This window comes from Mytilus trossulus, chromosome 9 (genome assembly GCF_036588685.1).
Source record: "Mytilus trossulus isolate FHL-02 chromosome 9, PNRI_Mtr1.1.1.hap1, whole genome shotgun sequence".
NCBI lineage: Eukaryota > Metazoa > Mollusca > Bivalvia > Mytilida > Mytilidae > Mytilus > Mytilus trossulus.
The window spans coordinates 27,941,684-27,962,371 of record NC_086381.1 but is presented as its reverse complement, the minus strand read 5'-3'; the positions used below and the strand labels follow the sequence as shown (position 1 = coordinate 27,962,371).

The following is a 20,688-nucleotide window of genomic DNA, read 5'->3' as shown; positions in this document are numbered from 1 at the left end:
ATTTCATATGTATTCTTTTATGTAAAAGATATATTGCTGATTTTTCCTCCATTGTCAAACTCTAGTTATATTGTTTTTATATCCTAAAACAATCCCCCTCCCCCTTTTTTCTCTCTGTCGACGTATGTGTGAATTTAATCTGTTCGTGATATTTTTTATATAATGTTTCAATACATATTCAAGTATAGTTCGATTCTAGACCCCCTCCCCCCCAAAAAAAGAGGGAAGAAATGTATAACCCGTGAAAAGGTTAAATTCTGGTGTATGTATATTTTTTCAAATCGGCTAATAAAATGAAGAATAAAGAAGAGAAAAGAAGAAAGAAAGAAAGAAAGACAAAAAGACAGAATTCAGATATAAATAAATTTGTCATTTTGGGGTGGGACACAGCTTCATTTAGAAGTTTGTTATGTACAACAATAATAAGACTCTTTTTGAAAAATATTGGTGGCCCTGAAAAGGGCCGTTTGTGAAGTTAAACTTCTCGTTGTTTACTTGCTGCTGGTGTACTTTGTGACGGCTTTGGTACCTTCACTGACAGCGTGCTTGGCCAATTCACCGGGTAGGAGCAGACGAACTGCAGTCTGGATCTCCCGAGATGTGATGGTAGATCTCTTGTTGTAGTGAGCGAGACGGGAAGCTTCTGCAGCGATTCTCTCAAAGATATCGTTGACAAAACTGTTCATGATAGACATAGCCTTTGAGGATACTCCAGTGTCTGGGTGCACCTGTCTCAAGACTTTGTAGATGTAGATGGCATAGGATTCTCTCCTCTTCCTCCTCCTTTTCTTGTCACCGCCGGGTCTGGCAGTCTTTGCCTTTGTTACGGCCTTTTTGGCTCCTTTGGTTCCAACTTTTGGTGGCATTTTTGACAGATGTATACTCTCTGAAATGTAATCAGTGAATGATGGCCGTAAATAAAAATTTCTATTTATACTCGGCAAAACGGATTGAAAGTTTTTACTTAACGCGAACTTCGGAGAGAGCACCTTCTAACATTCAACCTAACTACCTGGAAGAAGCGATGATTTGATTGGTTTAGAACTGAAACATCTTTCAATCCGTTTTGCGGGTATAAATAGTAAAATACCACCTAACGGGGTAATCATTGTTTATACTTGTTCAAGTCAAACAACGTATTAAATCAAAATGTCAGGACGAGGAAAAGGAGGAAAAGCAAAAGCAAAGGCAAAGTCTAGGTCATCCCGTGCCGGACTTCAGTTCCCAGTAGGTCGTATCCACAGACTTTTGAGGAAAGGAAACTACGCCGAGAGAGTTGGTGCCGGAGCACCAGTCTACCTTGCCGCTGTCTTGGAATACTTAGCAGCTGAGGTTTTGGAGTTGGCAGGAAATGCTGCCCGTGACAACAAGAAGAGCAGAATCATCCCCCGTCATCTCCAGTTGGCCATCAGAAACGACGAAGAATTGAACAAACTTCTCTCTGGTGTAACCATTGCACAAGGTGGTGTTTTACCAAACATCCAGGCTGTACTTCTGCCAAAGAAGACACAGAAAGCTGCCAAGTAAAGTCAACACTACAGAAACTTCACTTACAACGGCCCTTTTCAGGGCCACCAACATTTTTCAAAAAGAATCTGACTTTGTTGTGCAATCTCAAACATAGCTCACTCCCTCCATTTCTCTTGTCTTTATCTCTTTATTTTTCCTTTTCTTTATAAACAGCATACAGATGTCTACTTTCTTATTATATATATAACAATATTTGATGTGGAAAAAAAATGAAGAACAGTACGAGTTTCTTTTTTTCCCCTATAAAAGTCCAAGAAAATAAACAACTATATATAAACGTAGATTCGATGAAAATGCGCAAGCACGAGAGGAAGAAAAACTCATAGTTGTTAGTGGTCAATATTGCATATATTTTTGGTGTAAATTTAGTTGCAGTCCTATATATTATACTATATAAGCACACACATTACAATCTATGACCTTATTTTTATATAATATATATTCGTTCGTTCGTTCGTTCGTTCGTTCGTTCGTTCGTTCGTTCGTTCGTTCGTTCGTTGTCTGTCTAACTGTGATCTATGTGAATTCTTTTCTTCCTCTTCTGCTGTCACATTCTCTTAGATATATAATATATATTTTGTATTCCTATACAAAGTACTTATGCGTATGTTTATAGTTGTGTAGATTATTTTTTAGCTCAAATCCTTTGTATTTGCAAAATTCGTATATAAACAATAAAGAATACTTCAACAATGTGCAAGTTTCCCAGTATGCGTGCAGTATACTATATAGAGAATATCATGGCTTTACATGATACAGAGACTAGAGAATACAGACACTGTATAGCTAGAGAGAACACAAAGACTATAGAGAGGATAAAAAGTGTTCTCTTTGTTTTAAGACACTGAGACGAGTGACAATTGTGTACTATAGTAAGCATGTCTATACGAGAAACTGGCTACACACACTAAGAAAACGGCTGCATTTCTATACCACTGGCTATTGATGAAAATGGATGGATGATGTTTTTTTTTCTCTTTTTCTTCTTCTATTTTGCTCTTTAATTTACATTTCCTGTCAATTATTAATTTCGTGTCAGACTGTTGATTAAACAATTATTTATTATTTGAATAAAGATTATTATTAAGTTCTGCATTACTCTTGATTATTATTTTTTTTGGTCTTATGTCAAATTTTCGCTGACACTATCAGAATAGAAACAAATTGTGCCAATTGTTAGCTTGGGGTGAACAATCTTTAGCTTCAGTCCAAAAAGGGATCGAAAGCTGTGAAAGTAACTTCCAGATCAGTCCAATCATAATACAGAGATTTCAACCAATCAACGTGAGTTTTATTACCCCGAAAGGCCAATCAGTGTCGTGTTTGCAAACATTGCGGCTAGCACAAATACACTAACATTCGAAGTTTCAAAGTATTCTGTCGTGTAATCGTAGATTTTCACAGAGAACATATCGCAATGGCTCGTACAAAGCAGACCGCCCGTAAATCCACTGGAGGAAAAGCTCCAAGAAAACAACTTGCCACCAAGGCCGCCCGTAAGAGCGCACCTGCCACTGGTGGAGTAAAGAAGCCACATAGATACAGGCCAGGAACAGTCGCTCTTCGTGAGATCAGAAGATACCAGAAAAGTACTGAACTCCTCATCAGGAAACTCCCCTTCCAGAGATTAGTTCGTGAAATTGCTCAAGACTTCAAGACTGATCTACGTTTCCAGAGCTCTGCCGTTATGGCCCTCCAGGAAGCCAGTGAAGCTTACCTCGTTGGTCTTTTCGAGGACACCAACTTGTGTGCAATCCACGCCAAGAGAGTCACCATCATGCCCAAAGACATCCAGTTGGCTCGCAGAATCCGTGGAGAACGTGCTTAAACTGACCTTTACTCTATACAATAACGGCCCTTTTAAGGGCCACCAATATTTTCCAAAAAGAGTCTGAATATGTTGTACATCAAAATCAAAAATAGCTGAAACCCCCTCTCCACATCTTTCTTTATTTTTCTTTCTCTCCACATCTCTCTTTATTCTTCTTTCTTATTATCTTTTTTTTTTGCACTTAAGATTAGACAAGTCAGGTTACTGTATTGATAGGAGAAAAATATAGAGAAACTTATTTCAAAACATGCAAAGAAAATAAATAAAAGGATAAATAGAGAGAGAGACATACATATTTTTTATTTATCTAATTCTTCCAAATCCTTCGGGAAAAAACAAGAATGTTATACATTTTCTGGTATACCCTCCTGAAAAAATTAACATACATGTATACATTTAAATAAAAAAAAAAAGGTAAGAAAAAACATACTCCAAGAACAATACAATCCATCTTCTAATTACAGAATTATTAAAATGTATTTCTTTCTAATTTCTGTGGTTATATTTTTCTCTAAATTGCATTTTTCTCGGTCTTATTTTCTCACTTATTTTTTAGATGCTTTTTGTATGTAATTTTTACTCATATTGTGTATTCTACTGTGACAACATGAGAAGATTCAATTATTTTATATTTCTGAAATATATTTTCGGTACGGGTCCAAGTAGTCCACCTTAAATTCTCATTGAAAACTTTGTCTCCATCAATTGTGTGTTACAGAAAGAACTTTTTCTTGAATACCTTTATTTTGTGCTTAAAATGCATCTATTTTGGGTGCTCTATGTGCCTTATAAATGATGTGAACATGTGTGCGGATGAATCTTTTTTTCCCATTGGTGGAGAAAAATAGACAAGGCGCAATAATTCATTCATTCAATGATGTACCAATTGTGGTATTTAAAAAGTGAGGCTGCACTGTGTACATTTCAAAAACCTATGACTACATGTATAAAGTAGCTGCTAAATTTAGAAAGATTCCTAATTAGTTGTTAAAAGATGAGCATTGATTGTATACATGTAATAATAACATGTTTGAAATGTGAATTTCCCGGGACATCTTTATTGAAACTGGTAAAGGTGATTTTGAGAAAAATTATCATGCACACCTGTTTTTATTTACAAGTCTATCTGTCCATGCTTAAATAACTGACTGGTATGCTGTAGATTAGTTTTGCTTTTACTCTCTTAAGTCTGCAGAGCTGCAGTGGACTATCTCTGAAACTGTATCTTTTGAACAAGAAAAATACTGTATAAAAAGATTTTCTTTAAACTAATTGTTTTTATATTGCAATTGCACATTGTTAACTCCTGCTTATGTATGCAGTGTGATATGTTCTTGTATTTTAAGTAAAAGGAAATAAATCTCTTTCACATTGGAAAATATAAGAAGTATTAATTGATGATGGAGATCATTAGTTATTTGGTCCATCTCTTATAATCTTTGTATTTTTATTTGTATACAGTTTGAAATATTTTATTTTCACATATTTTCAGAGAAGTGGATTGAAAGTGTACAGAATTCCTACAGAGTTACCTCCCCGATTTAGACGAAAACAACCAATCAGGTCCAACCTATCAAAAATTCAGTGGTATTTCTTTTAGGGCCGCGTTCATCAGATATATAGCATAATTTGGATATAGTTGTCATTCGTTTTATCGAACTTCAAAAAGCAAACAACATGTCAGGAAGAGGTAAAGGAGGAAAAGGTCTAGGTAAAGGAGGCGCCAAACGTCACAGGAAGGTGTTGCGTGATAATATCCAAGGTATCACCAAACCAGCAATCCGTCGTTTAGCAAGACGAGGTGGTGTCAAACGTATCTCTGGTCTTATCTACGAAGAAACACGTGGTGTCTTGAAAGTCTTTTTGGAAAATGTCATCCGTGATGCTGTCACATACACTGAGCATGCAAAGAGGAAAACTGTCACCGCCATGGATGTTGTCTACGCCCTGAAACGTCAAGGCCGTACCCTTTACGGATTCGGAGGTTAAACAGCCAGCTGAAAAATACAAATACAACGGCCCTTTTCAGGGCCACCAACATTTTTCAAAAAGAATCTGCATTTGTTGTACTTAAAAAGAAAACCATAGCTTTCTCCTGTCCAACTTTCTTTACTTTCCTTTTTCTTTTATTCGTTTATTTTTTTTAATTTCTTTTCACTATTTTTATTTAAGCCTATTAAAAAAAGACCAGCAAGGCTTTGGATACAATATGATTCCTGATTTTTGAATGTAAATAACATTTTTATTCTTTATTTCATATGTATTCTTTTATGTAAAAGATATATTGCTGATTTTTCCTCCATTGTCAAACTCTAGTTATATTGTTTTTATATCCTAAAACAATCCCCCTCCCCCTTTTTTCTCTCTGTCGACGTATGTGTGAATTTAATCTGTTCGTGATATTTTTTTATATAATGTTTCAATACATATTCAAGTATAGTTCGATTCTAGACCCCCTCCCCCCCAAAAAAAGAGGGAAGAAATGTATAACCCGTGAAAAGGTTAAATTCTGGTGTATGTATATTTTTTCAAATCGGCTAATAAAATGAAGAATAAAGAAGAGAAAAGAAGAAAGAAAGAAAGAAAGACAAAAAGACAGAATTCAGATATAAATAAATTTGTCATTTTGGGGTGGGACACAGCTTCATTTAGAAGTTTGTTATGTACAACAATAATAAGACTCTTTTTGAAAAATATTGGTGGCCCTGAAAAGGGCCGTTTGTGAAGTTAAACTTCTCGTTGTTTACTTGCTGCTGGTGTACTTTGTGACGGCTTTGGTACCTTCACTGACAGCGTGCTTGGCCAATTCACCGGGTAGGAGCAGACGAACTGCAGTCTGGATCTCCCGAGATGTGATGGTAGATCTCTTGTTGTAGTGAGCGAGACGGGAAGCTTCTGCAGCGATTCTCTCAAAGATATCGTTGACAAAACTGTTCATGATAGACATAGCCTTTGAGGATACTCCAGTGTCTGGGTGCACCTGTCTCAAGACTTTGTAGATGTAGATGGCATAGGATTCTCTCCTCTTCCTCCTCCTTTTCTTGTCACCGCCGGGTCTGGCAGTCTTTGCCTTTGTTACGGCCTTTTTGGCTCCTTTGGTTCCAACTTTTGGTGGCATTTTTGACAGATGTATACTCTCTGAAATGTAATCAGTGAATGATGGCCGTAAATAAAAATTTCTATTTATACTCGGCAAAACGGATTGAAAGTTTTTACTTAACGCGAACTTCGGAGAGAGCACCTTCTAACATTCAACCTAACTACCTGGAAGAAGCGATGATTTGATTGGTTTAGAACTGAAACATCTTTCAATCCGTTTTGCGGGTATAAATAGTAAAATACCACCTAACGGGGTAATCATTGTTTATACTTGTTCAAGTCAAACAACGTATTAAATCAAAATGTCAGGACGAGGAAAAGGAGGAAAAGCAAAAGCAAAGGCAAAGTCTAGGTCATCCCGTGCCGGACTTCAGTTCCCAGTAGGTCGTATCCACAGACTTTTGAGGAAAGGAAACTACGCCGAGAGAGTTGGTGCCGGAGCACCAGTCTACCTTGCCGCTGTCTTGGAATACTTAGCAGCTGAGGTTTTGGAGTTGGCAGGAAATGCTGCCCGTGACAACAAGAAGAGCAGAATCATCCCCCGTCATCTCCAGTTGGCCATCAGAAACGACGAAGAATTGAACAAACTTCTCTCTGGTGTAACCATTGCACAAGGTGGTGTTTTACCAAACATCCAGGCTGTACTTCTGCCAAAGAAGACACAGAAAGCTGCCAAGTAAAGTCAACACTACAGAAACTTCACTTACAACGGCCCTTTTCAGGGCCACCAACATTTTTCAAAAAGAATCTGACTTTGTTGTGCAATCTCAAACATAGCTCACTCCCTCCATTTCTCTTGTCTTTATCTCTTTATTTTTCCTTTTCTTTATAAACAGCATACAGATGTCTACTTTCTTATTATATATATAACAATATTTGATGTGGAAAAAAAATGAAGAACAGTACGAGTTTCTTTTTTTCCCCTATAAAAGTCCAAGAAAATAAACAACTATATATAAACGTAGATTCGATGAAAATGCGCAAGCACGAGAGGAAGAAAAACTCATAGTTGTTAGTGGTCAATATTGCATATATTTTTGGTGTAAATTTAGTTGCAGTCCTATATATTATACTATATAAGCACACACATTACAATCTATGACCTTATTTTTATATAATATATATTCGTTCGTTCGTTCGTTCGTTCGTTCGTTCGTTCGTTCGTTCGTTCGTTCGTTCGTTGTCTGTCTAACTGTGATCTATGTGAATTCTTTTCTTCCTCTTCTGCTGTCACATTCTCTTAGATATATAATATATATTTTGTATTCCTATACAAAGTACTTATGCGTATGTTTATAGTTGTGTAGATTATTTTTTAGCTCAAATCCTTTGTATTTGCAAAATTCGTATATAAACAATAAAGAATACTTCAACAATGTGCAAGTTTCCCAGTATGCGTGCAGTATACTATATAGAGAATATCATGGCTTTACATGATACAGAGACTAGAGAATACAGACACTGTATAGCTAGAGAGAACACAAAGACTATAGAGAGGATAAAAAGTGTTCTCTTTGTTTTAAGACACTGAGACGAGTGACAATTGTGTACTATAGTAAGCATGTCTATACGAGAAACTGGCTACACACACTAAGAAAACGGCTGCATTTCTATACCACTGGCTATTGATGAAAATGGATGGATGATGTTTTTTTTTCTCTTTTTCTTCTTCTATTTTGCTCTTTAATTTACATTTCCTGTCAATTATTAATTTCGTGTCAGACTGTTGATTAAACAATTATTTATTATTTGAATAAAGATTATTATTAAGTTCTGCATTACTCTTGATTATTATTTTTTTTGGTCTTATGTCAAATTTTCGCTGACACTATCAGAATAGAAACAAATTGTGCCAATTGTTAGCTTGGGGTGAACAATCTTTAGCTTCAGTCCAAAAAGGGATCGAAAGCTGTGAAAGTAACTTCCAGATCAGTCCAATCATAATACAGAGATTTCAACCAATCAACGTGAGTTTTATTACCCCGAAAGGCCAATCAGTGTCGTGTTTGCAAACATTGCGGCTAGCACAAATACACTAACATTCGAAGTTTCAAAGTATTCTGTCGTGTAATCGTAGATTTTCACAGAGAACATATCGCAATGGCTCGTACAAAGCAGACCGCCCGTAAATCCACTGGAGGAAAAGCTCCAAGAAAACAACTTGCCACCAAGGCCGCCCGTAAGAGCGCACCTGCCACTGGTGGAGTAAAGAAGCCACATAGATACAGGCCAGGAACAGTCGCTCTTCGTGAGATCAGAAGATACCAGAAAAGTACTGAACTCCTCATCAGGAAACTCCCCTTCCAGAGATTAGTTCGTGAAATTGCTCAAGACTTCAAGACTGATCTACGTTTCCAGAGCTCTGCCGTTATGGCCCTCCAGGAAGCCAGTGAAGCTTACCTCGTTGGTCTTTTCGAGGACACCAACTTGTGTGCAATCCACGCCAAGAGAGTCACCATCATGCCCAAAGACATCCAGTTGGCTCGCAGAATCCGTGGAGAACGTGCTTAAACTGACCTTTACTCTATACAATAACGGCCCTTTTAAGGGCCACCAATATTTTCCAAAAAGAGTCTGAATATGTTGTACATCAAAATCAAAAATAGCTGAAACCCCCTCTCCACATCTTTCTTTATTTTTCTTTCTCTCCACATCTCTCTTTATTCTTCTTTCTTATTATCTTTTTTTTTTGCACTTAAGATTAGACAAGTCAGGTTACTGTATTGATAGGAGAAAAATATAGAGAAACTTATTTCAAAACATGCAAAGAAAATAAATAAAAGGATAAATAGAGAGAGAGACATACATATTTTTTATTTATCTAATTCTTCCAAATCCTTCGGGAAAAAACAAGAATGTTATACATTTTCTGGTATACCCTCCTGAAAAAATTAACATACATGTATACATTTAAATAAAAAAAAAAAGGTAAGAAAAAACATACTCCAAGAACAATACAATCCATCTTCTAATTACAGAATTATTAAAATGTATTTCTTTCTAATTTCTGTGGTTATATTTTTCTCTAAATTGCATTTTTCTCGGTCTTATTTTCTCACTTATTTTTTAGATGCTTTTTGTATGTAATTTTTACTCATATTGTGTATTCTACTGTGACAACATGAGAAGATTCAATTATTTTATATTTCTGAAATATATTTTCGGTACGGGTCCAAGTAGTCCACCTTAAATTCTCATTGAAAACTTTGTCTCCATCAATTGTGTGTTACAGAAAGAACTTTTTCTTGAATACCTTTATTTTGTGCTTAAAATGCATCTATTTTGGGTGCTCTATGTGCCTTATAAATGATGTGAACATGTGTGCGGATGAATCTTTTTTTCCCATTGGTGGAGAAAAATAGACAAGGCGCAATAATTCATTCATTCAATGATGTACCAATTGTGGTATTTAAAAAGTGAGGCTGCACTGTGTACATTTCAAAAACCTATGACTACATGTATAAAGTAGCTGCTAAATTTAGAAAGATTCCTAATTAGTTGTTAAAAGATGAGCATTGATTGTATACATGTAATAATAACATGTTTGAAATGTGAATTTCCCGGGACATCTTTATTGAAACTGGTAAAGGTGATTTTGAGAAAAATTATCATGCACACCTGTTTTTATTTACAAGTCTATCTGTCCATGCTTAAATAACTGACTGGTATGCTGTAGATTAGTTTTGCTTTTACTCTCTTAAGTCTGCAGAGCTGCAGTGGACTATCTCTGAAACTGTATCTTTTGAACAAGAAAAATACTGTATAAAAAGATTTTCTTTAAACTAATTGTTTTTATATTGCAATTGCACATTGTTAACTCCTGCTTATGTATGCAGTGTGATATGTTCTTGTATTTTAAGTAAAAGGAAATAAATCTCTTTCACATTGGAAAATATAAGAAGTATTAATTGATGATGGAGATCATTAGTTATTTGGTCCATCTCTTATAATCTTTGTATTTTTATTTGTATACAGTTTGAAATATTTTATTTTCACATATTTTCAGAGAAGTGGATTGAAAGTGTACAGAATTCCTACAGAGTTACCTCCCCGATTTAGACGAAAACAACCAATCAGGTCCAACCTATCAAAAATTCAGTGGTATTTCTTTTAGGGCCGCGTTCATCAGATATATAGCATAATTTGGATATAGTTGTCATTCGTTTTATCGAACTTCAAAAAGCAAACAACATGTCAGGAAGAGGTAAAGGAGGAAAAGGTCTAGGTAAAGGAGGCGCCAAACGTCACAGGAAGGTGTTGCGTGATAATATCCAAGGTATCACCAAACCAGCAATCCGTCGTTTAGCAAGACGAGGTGGTGTCAAACGTATCTCTGGTCTTATCTACGAAGAAACACGTGGTGTCTTGAAAGTCTTTTTGGAAAATGTCATCCGTGATGCTGTCACATACACTGAGCATGCAAAGAGGAAAACTGTCACCGCCATGGATGTTGTCTACGCCCTGAAACGTCAAGGCCGTACCCTATACGGATTCGGAGGTTAAACAGCCAGCTGAAAAATACAAATACAACGGCCCTTTTCAGGGCCACCAACATTTTTCAAAAAGAATCTGCATTTGTTGTACTTAAAAAGAAAACCATAGCTTTCTCCTGTCCAACTTTCTTTACTTTCCTTTTTCTTTTATTCGTTTATTTTTTTTAATTTCTTTTCACTATTTTTATTTAAGCCTATTAAAAAAAGACCAGCAAGGCTTTGGATACAATATGATTCCTGATTTTTGAATGTAAATAACATTTTTATTCTTTATTTCATATGTATTCTTTTATGTAAAAGATATATTGCTGATTTTTCCTCCATTGTCAAACTCTAGTTATATTGTTTTTATATCCTAAAACAATCCCCCTCCCCCTTTTTTCTCTCTGTCGACGTATGTGTGAATTTAATCTGTTCGTGATATTTTTTTATATAATGTTTCAATACATATTCAAGTATAGTTCGATTCTAGACCCCCTCCCCCCCAAAAAAAGAGGGAAGAAATGTATAACCCGTGAAAAGGTTAAATTCTGGTGTATGTATATTTTTTCAAATCGGCTAATAAAATGAAGAATAAAGAAGAGAAAAGAAGAAAGAAAGAAAGAAAGACAAAAAGACAGAATTCAGATATAAATAAATTTGTCATTTTGGGGTGGGACACAGCTTCATTTAGAAGTTTGTTATGTACAACAATAATAAGACTCTTTTTGAAAAATATTGGTGGCCCTGAAAAGGGCCGTTTGTGAAGTTAAACTTCTCGTTGTTTACTTGCTGCTGGTGTACTTTGTGACGGCTTTGGTACCTTCACTGACAGCGTGCTTGGCCAATTCACCGGGTAGGAGCAGACGAACTGCAGTCTGGATCTCCCGAGATGTGATGGTAGATCTCTTGTTGTAGTGAGCGAGACGGGAAGCTTCTGCAGCGATTCTCTCAAAGATATCGTTGACAAAACTGTTCATGATAGACATAGCCTTTGAGGATACTCCAGTGTCTGGGTGCACCTGTCTCAAGACTTTGTAGATGTAGATGGCATAGGATTCTCTCCTCTTCCTCCTCCTTTTCTTGTCACCGCCGGGTCTGGCAGTCTTTGCCTTTGTTACGGCCTTTTTGGCTCCTTTGGTTCCAACTTTTGGTGGCATTTTTGACAGATGTATACTCTCTGAAATGTAATCAGTGAATGATGGCCGTAAATAAAAATTTCTATTTATACTCGGCAAAACGGATTGAAAGTTTTTACTTAACGCGAACTTCGGAGAGAGCACCTTCTAACATTCAACCTAACTACCTGGAAGAAGCGATGATTTGATTGGTTTAGAACTGAAACATCTTTCAATCCGTTTTGCGGGTATAAATAGTAAAATACCACCTAACGGGGTAATCATTGTTTATACTTGTTCAAGTCAAACAACGTATTAAATCAAAATGTCAGGACGAGGAAAAGGAGGAAAAGCAAAAGCAAAGGCAAAGTCTAGGTCATCCCGTGCCGGACTTCAGTTCCCAGTAGGTCGTATCCACAGACTTTTGAGGAAAGGAAACTACGCCGAGAGAGTTGGTGCCGGAGCACCAGTCTACCTTGCCGCTGTCTTGGAATACTTAGCAGCTGAGGTTTTGGAGTTGGCAGGAAATGCTGCCCGTGACAACAAGAAGAGCAGAATCATCCCCCGTCATCTCCAGTTGGCCATCAGAAACGACGAAGAATTGAACAAACTTCTCTCTGGTGTAACCATTGCACAAGGTGGTGTTTTACCAAACATCCAGGCTGTACTTCTGCCAAAGAAGACACAGAAAGCTGCCAAGTAAAGTCAACACTACAGAAACTTCACTTACAACGGCCCTTTTCAGGGCCACCAACATTTTTCAAAAAGAATCTGACTTTGTTGTGCAATCTCAAACATAGCTCACTCCCTCCATTTCTCTTGTCTTTATCTCTTTATTTTTCCTTTTCTTTATAAACAGCATACAGATGTCTACTTTCTTATTATATATATAACAATATTTGATGTGGAAAAAAAATGAAGAACAGTACGAGTTTCTTTTTTTCCCCTATAAAAGTCCAAGAAAATAAACAACTATATATAAACGTAGATTCGATGAAAATGCGCAAGCACGAGAGGAAGAAAAACTCATAGTTGTTAGTGGTCAATATTGCATATATTTTTGGTGTAAATTTAGTTGCAGTCCTATATATTATACTATATAAGCACACACATTACAATCTATGACCTTATTTTTATATAATATATATTCGTTCGTTCGTTCGTTCGTTCGTTCGTTCGTTCGTTCGTTCGTTCGTTCGTTCGTTGTCTGTCTAACTGTGATCTATGTGAATTCTTTTCTTCCTCTTCTGCTGTCACATTCTCTTAGATATATAATATATATTTTGTATTCCTATACAAAGTACTTATGCGTATGTTTATAGTTGTGTAGATTATTTTTTAGCTCAAATCCTTTGTATTTGCAAAATTCGTATATAAACAATAAAGAATACTTCAACAATGTGCAAGTTTCCCAGTATGCGTGCAGTATACTATATAGAGAATATCATGGCTTTACATGATACAGAGACTAGAGAATACAGACACTGTATAGCTAGAGAGAACACAAAGACTATAGAGAGGATAAAAAGTGTTCTCTTTGTTTTAAGACACTGAGACGAGTGACAATTGTGTACTATAGTAAGCATGTCTATACGAGAAACTGGCTACACACACTAAGAAAACGGCTGCATTTCTATACCACTGGCTATTGATGAAAATGGATGGATGATGTTTTTTTTTCTCTTTTTCTTCTTCTATTTTGCTCTTTAATTTACATTTCCTGTCAATTATTAATTTCGTGTCAGACTGTTGATTAAACAATTATTTATTATTTGAATAAAGATTATTATTAAGTTCTGCATTACTCTTGATTATTATTTTTTTTGGTCTTATGTCAAATTTTCGCTGACACTATCAGAATAGAAACAAATTGTGCCAATTGTTAGCTTGGGGTGAACAATCTTTAGCTTCAGTCCAAAAAGGGATCGAAAGCTGTGAAAGTAACTTCCAGATCAGTCCAATCATAATACAGAGATTTCAACCAATCAACGTGAGTTTTATTACCCCGAAAGGCCAATCAGTGTCGTGTTTGCAAACATTGCGGCTAGCACAAATACACTAACATTCGAAGTTTCAAAGTATTCTGTCGTGTAATCGTAGATTTTCACAGAGAACATATCGCAATGGCTCGTACAAAGCAGACCGCCCGTAAATCCACTGGAGGAAAAGCTCCAAGAAAACAACTTGCCACCAAGGCCGCCCGTAAGAGCGCACCTGCCACTGGTGGAGTAAAGAAGCCACATAGATACAGGCCAGGAACAGTCGCTCTTCGTGAGATCAGAAGATACCAGAAAAGTACTGAACTCCTCATCAGGAAACTCCCCTTCCAGAGATTAGTTCGTGAAATTGCTCAAGACTTCAAGACTGATCTACGTTTCCAGAGCTCTGCCGTTATGGCCCTCCAGGAAGCCAGTGAAGCTTACCTCGTTGGTCTTTTCGAGGACACCAACTTGTGTGCAATCCACGCCAAGAGAGTCACCATCATGCCCAAAGACATCCAGTTGGCTCGCAGAATCCGTGGAGAACGTGCTTAAACTGACCTTTACTCTATACAATAACGGCCCTTTTAAGGGCCACCAATATTTTCCAAAAAGAGTCTGAATATGTTGTACATCAAAATCAAAAATAGCTGAAACCCCCTCTCCACATCTTTCTTTATTTTTCTTTCTCTCCACATCTCTCTTTATTCTTCTTTCTTATTATCTTTTTTTTTTGCACTTAAGATTAGACAAGTCAGGTTACTGTATTGATAGGAGAAAAATATAGAGAAACTTATTTCAAAACATGCAAAGAAAATAAATAAAAGGATAAATAGAGAGAGAGACATACATATTTTTTATTTATCTAATTCTTCCAAATCCTTCGGGAAAAAACAAGAATGTTATACATTTTCTGGTATACCCTCCTGAAAAAATTAACATACATGTATACATTTAAATAAAAAAAAAAAGGTAAGAAAAAACATACTCCAAGAACAATACAATCCATCTTCTAATTACAGAATTATTAAAATGTATTTCTTTCTAATTTCTGTGGTTATATTTTTCTCTAAATTGCATTTTTCTCGGTCTTATTTTCTCACTTATTTTTTAGATGCTTTTTGTATGTAATTTTTACTCATATTGTGTATTCTACTGTGACAACATGAGAAGATTCAATTATTTTATATTTCTGAAATATATTTTCGGTACGGGTCCAAGTAGTCCACCTTAAATTCTCATTGAAAACTTTGTCTCCATCAATTGTGTGTTACAGAAAGAACTTTTTCTTGAATACCTTTATTTTGTGCTTAAAATGCATCTATTTTGGGTGCTCTATGTGCCTTATAAATGATGTGAACATGTGTGCGGATGAATCTTTTTTTCCCATTGGTGGAGAAAAATAGACAAGGCGCAATAATTCATTCATTCAATGATGTACCAATTGTGGTATTTAAAAAGTGAGGCTGCACTGTGTACATTTCAAAAACCTATGACTACATGTATAAAGTAGCTGCTAAATTTAGAAAGATTCCTAATTAGTTGTTAAAAGATGAGCATTGATTGTATACATGTAATAATAACATGTTTGAAATGTGAATTTCCCGGGACATCTTTATTGAAACTGGTAAAGGTGATTTTGAGAAAAATTATCATGCACACCTGTTTTTATTTACAAGTCTATCTGTCCATGCTTAAATAACTGACTGGTATGCTGTAGATTAGTTTTGCTTTTACTCTCTTAAGTCTGCAGAGCTGCAGTGGACTATCTCTGAAACTGTATCTTTTGAACAAGAAAAATACTGTATAAAAAGATTTTCTTTAAACTAATTGTTTTTATATTGCAATTGCACATTGTTAACTCCTGCTTATGTATGCAGTGTGATATGTTCTTGTATTTTAAGTAAAAGGAAATAAATCTCTTTCACATTGGAAAATATAAGAAGTATTAATTGATGATGGAGATCATTAGTTATTTGGTCCATCTCTTATAATCTTTGTATTTTTATTTGTATACAGTTTGAAATATTTTATTTTCACATATTTTCAGAGAAGTGGATTGAAAGTGTACAGAATTCCTACAGAGTTACCTCCCCGATTTAGACGAAAACAACCAATCAGGTCCAACCTATCAAAAATTCAGTGGTATTTCTTTTAGGGCCGCGTTCATCAGATATATAGCATAATTTGGATATAGTTGTCATTCGTTTTATCGAACTTCAAAAAGCAAACAACATGTCAGGAAGAGGTAAAGGAGGAAAAGGTCTAGGTAAAGGAGGCGCCAAACGTCACAGGAAGGTGTTGCGTGATAATATCCAAGGTATCACCAAACCAGCAATCCGTCGTTTAGCAAGACGAGGTGGTGTCAAACGTATCTCTGGTCTTATCTACGAAGAAACACGTGGTGTCTTGAAAGTCTTTTTGGAAAATGTCATCCGTGATGCTGTCACATACACTGAGCATGCAAAGAGGAAAACTGTCACCGCCATGGATGTTGTCTACGCCCTGAAACGTCAAGGCCGTACCCTTTACGGATTCGGAGGTTAAACAGCCAGCTGAAAAATACAAATACAACGGCCCTTTTCAGGGCCACCAACATTTTTCAAAAAGAATCTGCATTTGTTGTACTTAAAAAGAAAACCATAGCTTTCTCCTGTCCAACTTTCTTTACTTTCCTTTTTCTTTTATTCGTTTATTTTTTTTAATTTCTTTTCACTATTTTTATTTAAGCCTATTAAAAAAAGACCAGCAAGGCTTTGGATACAATATGATTCCTGATTTTTGAATGTAAATAACATTTTTATTCTTTATTTCATATGTATTCTTTTATGTAAAAGATATATTGCTGATTTTTCCTCCATTGTCAAACTCTAGTTATATTGTTTTTATATCCTAAAACAATCCCCCTCCCCCTTTTTTCTCTCTGTCGACGTATGTGTGAATTTAATCTGTTCGTGATATTTTTTTATATAATGTTTCAATACATATTCAAGTATAGTTCGATTCTAGACCCCCTCCCCCCCAAAAAAAGAGGGAAGAAATGTATAACCCGTGAAAAGGTTAAATTCTGGTGTATGTATATTTTTTCAAATCGGCTAATAAAATGAAGAATAAAGAAGAGAAAAGAAGAAAGAAAGAAAGAAAGACAAAAAGACAGAATTCAGATATAAATAAATTTGTCATTTTGGGGTGGGACACAGCTTCATTTAGAAGTTTGTTATGTACAACAATAATAAGACTCTTTTTGAAAAATATTGGTGGCCCTGAAAAGGGCCGTTTGTGAAGTTAAACTTCTCGTTGTTTACTTGCTGCTGGTGTACTTTGTGACGGCTTTGGTACCTTCACTGACAGCGTGCTTGGCCAATTCACCGGGTAGGAGCAGACGAACTGCAGTCTGGATCTCCCGAGATGTGATGGTAGATCTCTTGTTGTAGTGAGCGAGACGGGAAGCTTCTGCAGCGATTCTCTCAAAGATATCGTTGACAAAACTGTTCATGATAGACATAGCCTTTGAGGATACTCCAGTGTCTGGGTGCACCTGTCTCAAGACTTTGTAGATGTAGATGGCATAGGATTCTCTCCTCTTCCTCCTCCTTTTCTTGTCACCGCCGGGTCTGGCAGTCTTTGCCTTTGTTACGGCCTTTTTGGCTCCTTTGGTTCCAACTTTTGGTGGCATTTTTGACAGATGTATACTCTCTGAAATGTAATCAGTGAATGATGGCCGTAAATAAAAATTTCTATTTATACTCGGCAAAACGGATTGAAAGTTTTTACTTAACGCGAACTTCGGAGAGAGCACCTTCTAACATTCAACCTAACTACCTGGAAGAAGCGATGATTTGATTGGTTTAGAACTGAAACATCTTTCAATCCGTTTTGCGGGTATAAATAGTAAAATACCACCTAACGGGGTAATCATTGTTTATACTTGTTCAAGTCAAACAACGTATTAAATCAAAATGTCAGGACGAGGAAAAGGAGGAAAAGCAAAAGCAAAGGCAAAGTCTAGGTCATCCCGTGCCGGACTTCAGTTCCCAGTAGGTCGTATCCACAGACTTTTGAGGAAAGGAAACTACGCCGAGAGAGTTGGTGCCGGAGCACCAGTCTACCTTGCCGCTGTCTTGGAATACTTAGCAGCTGAGGTTTTGGAGTTGGCAGGAAATGCTGCCCGTGACAACAAGAAGAGCAGAATCATCCCCCGTCATCTCCAGTTGGCCATCAGAAACGACGAAGAATTGAACAAACTTCTCTCTGGTGTAACCATTGCACAAGGTGGTGTTTTACCAAACATCCAGGCTGTACTTCTGCCAAAGAAGACACAGAAAGCTGCCAAGTAAAGTCAACACTACAGAAACTTCACTTACAACGGCCCTTTTCAGGGCCACCAACATTTTTCAAAAAGAATCTGACTTTGTTGTGCAATCTCAAACATAGCTCACTCCCTCCATTTCTCTTGTCTTTATCTCTTTATTTTTCCTTTTCTTTATAAACAGCATACAGATGTCTACTTTCTTATTATATATATAACAATATTTGATGTGGAAAAAAAATGAAGAACAGTACGAGTTTCTTTTTTTCCCCTATAAAAGTCCAAGAAAATAAACAACTATATATAAACGTAGATTCGATGAAAATGCGCAAGCACGAGAGGAAGAAAAACTCATAGTTGTTAGTGGTCAATATTGCATATATTTTTGGTGTAAATTTAGTTGCAGTCCTATATATTATACTATATAAGCACACACATTACAATCTATGACCTTATTTTTATATAATATATATTCGTTCGTTCGTTCGTTCGTTCGTTCGTTCGTTCGTTCGTTCGTTCGTTCGTTCGTTCGTTGTCTGTCTAACTGTGATCTATGTGAATTCTTTTCTTCCTCTTCTGCTGTCACATTCTCTTAGATATATAATATATATTTTGTATTCCTATACAAAGTACTTATGCGTATGTTTATAGTTGTGTAGATTATTTTTTAGCTCAAATCCTTTGTATTTGCAAAATTCGTATATAAACAATAAAGAATACTTCAACAATGTGCAAGTTTCCCAGTATGCGTGCAGTATACTATATAGAGAATATCATGGCTTTACATGATACAGAGACTAGAGAATACAGACACTGTATAGCTAGAGAGAACACAAAGACTATAGAGAGGATAAAAAGTGTTCTCTTTGTTTTAAGACACTGAGACGAGTGACAATTGTGTACTATAGTAAGCATGTCTATACGAGAAACTGGCTACACACACTAAGAAAACGGCTGCATTTCTATACCACTGGCTATTGATGAAAATGGATGGATGATGTTTTTTTTTCTCTTTTTCTTCTTCTATTTTGCTCTTTAATTTACATTTCCTGTCAATTATTAATTTCGTGTCAGACTGTTGATTAAACAATTATTTATTATTTGAATAAAGATTATTATTAAGTTCTGCATTACTCTTGATTATTATTTTTTTTGGTCTTATGTCAAATTTTCGCTGACACTATCAGAATAGAAACAAATTGTGCCAATTGTTAGCTTGGGGTGAACAATCTTTAGCTTCAGTCCAAAAAGGGATCGAAAGCTGTGAAAGTAACTTCCAGATCAGTCCAATCATAATACAGAGATTTCAACCAATCAACGTGAGTTTTATTACCCCGAAAGGCCAATCAGTGTCGTGTTTGCAAACATTGCGGCTAGCACAAATACACTAACATTCGAAGTTTCAAAGTATTCTGTCGTGTAATCGTAGATTTTCACAGAGAACATATCGCAATGGCTCGTACAAAGCAGACCGCCCGTAAATCCACTGGAGGAAAAGCTCCAAGAAAACAACTTGCCACCAAGGCCGCCCGTAAGAGCGCACCTGCCACTGGTGGAGTAAAGAAGCCACATAGATACAGGCCAGGAACAGTCGCTCTTCGTGAGATCAGAAGATACCAGAAAAGTACTGAACTCCTCATCAGGAAACTCCCCTTCCAGAGATTAGTTCGTGAAATTGCTCAAGACTTCAAGACTGATCTACGTTTCCAGAGCTCTGCCGTTATGGCCCTCCAGGAAGCCAGTGAAGCTTACCTCGTTGGTCTTTTCGAGGACACCAACTTGTGTGCAATCCACGCCAAGAGAGTCACCATCATGCCCAAAGACATCCAGTTGGCTCGCAGAATCCGTGGAGAACGTGCTTAAACTGACCTTTACTCTATACAATAACGGCCCTTTTAAGGGCCACCAATATTTTCCAAAAAGAGTCTGAATATGTTGTACATCAAAATCAAAAATAGCTGAAACCCCCTCTCCACATCTTTCTTTATTTTTCTTTCTCTCCACATCTCTCTTTATTCTTCTTTCTTATTATCTTTTTTTTTTGCACTTAAGATTAGACAAGTCAGGTTACTGTATTGATAGGAGAAAAATATAGAGAAACTTATTTCAAAACATGCAAAGAAAATAAATAAAAGGATAAATAGAGAGAGAGACATACATATTTTTTATTTATCTAATTCTTCCAAATCCTTCGGGAAAAAACAAGAATGTTATACATTTTCTGGTATACCCTCCTGAAAAAATTAACATACATGTATACATTTAAATAAAAAAAAAAAGGTAAGAAAAAACATACTCCAAGAACAATACAATCCATCTTCTAATTACAGAATTATTAAAATGTATTTCT

The 20,688-nt window shown here is 36.2% G+C and overlaps 12 protein-coding genes across 12 annotated transcripts; 9 read left to right on the top strand and 3 right to left on the bottom strand.

Annotated features, from left to right (window-relative positions):
• Window positions 1-491: 491 nt before the first annotated feature.
• LOC134684514 (histone H2B-like) lies at window positions 492-866 on the bottom strand. The gene has a single exon (XM_063543804.1). The coding sequence runs from the start codon at window positions 864-866 to the stop codon at window positions 492-494; it is 375 nt and encodes a 124-aa protein (XP_063399874.1).
• A 235-nt stretch (window positions 867-1,101) lies between these two features.
• Window positions 1,102-1,527, top strand: LOC134685504 (histone H2A). Its single transcript, XM_063545261.1, has one exon. It carries the CDS (start codon window positions 1,150-1,152, stop codon window positions 1,525-1,527), a length of 378 nt encoding a protein of 125 aa, XP_063401331.1. The 5' UTR covers window positions 1,102-1,149.
• A 1,318-nt stretch (window positions 1,528-2,845) lies between these two features.
• Window positions 2,846-3,358, top strand: LOC134685497 (histone H3). The gene has a single exon (XM_063545254.1). It carries the CDS (start codon window positions 2,948-2,950, stop codon window positions 3,356-3,358), a length of 411 nt encoding a protein of 136 aa, XP_063401324.1. The 5' UTR covers window positions 2,846-2,947.
• A 1,680-nt stretch (window positions 3,359-5,038) lies between these two features.
• Window positions 5,039-5,350, top strand: LOC134684513 (histone H4). The gene has a single exon (XM_063543803.1). The coding sequence runs from the start codon at window positions 5,039-5,041 to the stop codon at window positions 5,348-5,350; it is 312 nt and encodes a 103-aa protein (XP_063399873.1).
• A 754-nt stretch (window positions 5,351-6,104) lies between these two features.
• On the bottom strand, window positions 6,105-6,479 carry LOC134684512 (histone H2B-like). The gene has a single exon (XM_063543802.1). It carries the CDS (start codon window positions 6,477-6,479, stop codon window positions 6,105-6,107), a length of 375 nt encoding a protein of 124 aa, XP_063399872.1.
• A 235-nt stretch (window positions 6,480-6,714) lies between these two features.
• Window positions 6,715-7,140, top strand: LOC134685503 (histone H2A). The gene has a single exon (XM_063545260.1). It carries the CDS (start codon window positions 6,763-6,765, stop codon window positions 7,138-7,140), a length of 378 nt encoding a protein of 125 aa, XP_063401330.1. The 5' UTR covers window positions 6,715-6,762.
• A 1,318-nt stretch (window positions 7,141-8,458) lies between these two features.
• LOC134685496 (histone H3) lies at window positions 8,459-8,971 on the top strand. Its single transcript, XM_063545253.1, has one exon. The coding sequence runs from the start codon at window positions 8,561-8,563 to the stop codon at window positions 8,969-8,971; it is 411 nt and encodes a 136-aa protein (XP_063401323.1). The 5' UTR covers window positions 8,459-8,560.
• Window positions 8,972-10,651: 1,680 nt separating this feature from the next.
• On the top strand, window positions 10,652-16,576 carry LOC134684511 (uncharacterized). The gene is made up of 4 exons (XM_063543801.1): window positions 10,652-10,958; window positions 12,383-12,714; window positions 14,099-14,576; window positions 16,257-16,576. The coding sequence occupies exons 1-4, from the start codon at window positions 10,652-10,654 to the stop codon at window positions 16,574-16,576; spliced, it is 1,437 nt and encodes a 478-aa protein (XP_063399871.1).
• On the top strand, window positions 12,328-12,753 carry LOC134685502 (histone H2A). The gene has a single exon (XM_063545258.1). The coding sequence runs from the start codon at window positions 12,376-12,378 to the stop codon at window positions 12,751-12,753; it is 378 nt and encodes a 125-aa protein (XP_063401328.1). The 5' UTR covers window positions 12,328-12,375.
• Window positions 16,577-17,330: 754 nt separating the features above from the next.
• On the bottom strand, window positions 17,331-17,705 carry LOC134684510 (histone H2B-like). The gene has a single exon (XM_063543799.1). The coding sequence runs from the start codon at window positions 17,703-17,705 to the stop codon at window positions 17,331-17,333; it is 375 nt and encodes a 124-aa protein (XP_063399869.1).
• Window positions 17,706-17,940: 235 nt separating this feature from the next.
• On the top strand, window positions 17,941-18,366 carry LOC134683773 (histone H2A). Its single transcript, XM_063543088.1, has one exon. The coding sequence runs from the start codon at window positions 17,989-17,991 to the stop codon at window positions 18,364-18,366; it is 378 nt and encodes a 125-aa protein (XP_063399158.1). The 5' UTR covers window positions 17,941-17,988.
• Window positions 18,367-19,688: 1,322 nt separating this feature from the next.
• LOC134683772 (histone H3) lies at window positions 19,689-20,201 on the top strand. Its single transcript, XM_063543087.1, has one exon. The coding sequence runs from the start codon at window positions 19,791-19,793 to the stop codon at window positions 20,199-20,201; it is 411 nt and encodes a 136-aa protein (XP_063399157.1). The 5' UTR covers window positions 19,689-19,790.
• The last annotated feature ends 487 nt before the right edge of the window (window positions 20,202-20,688 follow it).

What these genes read in the sequence shown, in the direction of transcription:
- LOC134684514 (XM_063543804.1), bottom strand. Translation starts at nt 866, where the DNA reads ATGCCACCAAAAGTTGGAACCAAAGGAGCCAAAAAGGCCGTAACAAAG.
- LOC134685504 (XM_063545261.1), top strand. Translation starts at nt 1,150, where the DNA reads ATGTCAGGACGAGGAAAAGGAGGAAAAGCAAAAGCAAAGGCAAAGTCT.
- LOC134685497 (XM_063545254.1), top strand. Translation starts at nt 2,948, where the DNA reads ATGGCTCGTACAAAGCAGACCGCCCGTAAATCCACTGGAGGAAAAGCT.
- LOC134684513 (XM_063543803.1), top strand. Translation starts at nt 5,039, where the DNA reads ATGTCAGGAAGAGGTAAAGGAGGAAAAGGTCTAGGTAAAGGAGGCGCC.
- LOC134684512 (XM_063543802.1), bottom strand. Translation starts at nt 6,479, where the DNA reads ATGCCACCAAAAGTTGGAACCAAAGGAGCCAAAAAGGCCGTAACAAAG.
- LOC134685503 (XM_063545260.1), top strand. Translation starts at nt 6,763, where the DNA reads ATGTCAGGACGAGGAAAAGGAGGAAAAGCAAAAGCAAAGGCAAAGTCT.
- LOC134685496 (XM_063545253.1), top strand. Translation starts at nt 8,561, where the DNA reads ATGGCTCGTACAAAGCAGACCGCCCGTAAATCCACTGGAGGAAAAGCT.
- LOC134684511 (XM_063543801.1), top strand. Translation starts at nt 10,652, where the DNA reads ATGTCAGGAAGAGGTAAAGGAGGAAAAGGTCTAGGTAAAGGAGGCGCC. An exon ending in TACCCTATACGGATTCGGAG is followed by an intron (nt 10,959 to 12,382) that starts GTTAAACAGCCA and finishes TCAAAATGTCAG; the next exon opens with GACGAGGAAAAGGAGGAAAA. An exon ending in TTTTACCAAACATCCAGGCT is followed by an intron (nt 12,715 to 14,098) that starts GTACTTCTGCCA and finishes CATTGCGGCTAG; the next exon opens with CACAAATACACTAACATTCG.
- LOC134685502 (XM_063545258.1), top strand. Translation starts at nt 12,376, where the DNA reads ATGTCAGGACGAGGAAAAGGAGGAAAAGCAAAAGCAAAGGCAAAGTCT.
- LOC134684510 (XM_063543799.1), bottom strand. Translation starts at nt 17,705, where the DNA reads ATGCCACCAAAAGTTGGAACCAAAGGAGCCAAAAAGGCCGTAACAAAG.
- LOC134683773 (XM_063543088.1), top strand. Translation starts at nt 17,989, where the DNA reads ATGTCAGGACGAGGAAAAGGAGGAAAAGCAAAAGCAAAGGCAAAGTCT.
- LOC134683772 (XM_063543087.1), top strand. Translation starts at nt 19,791, where the DNA reads ATGGCTCGTACAAAGCAGACCGCCCGTAAATCCACTGGAGGAAAAGCT.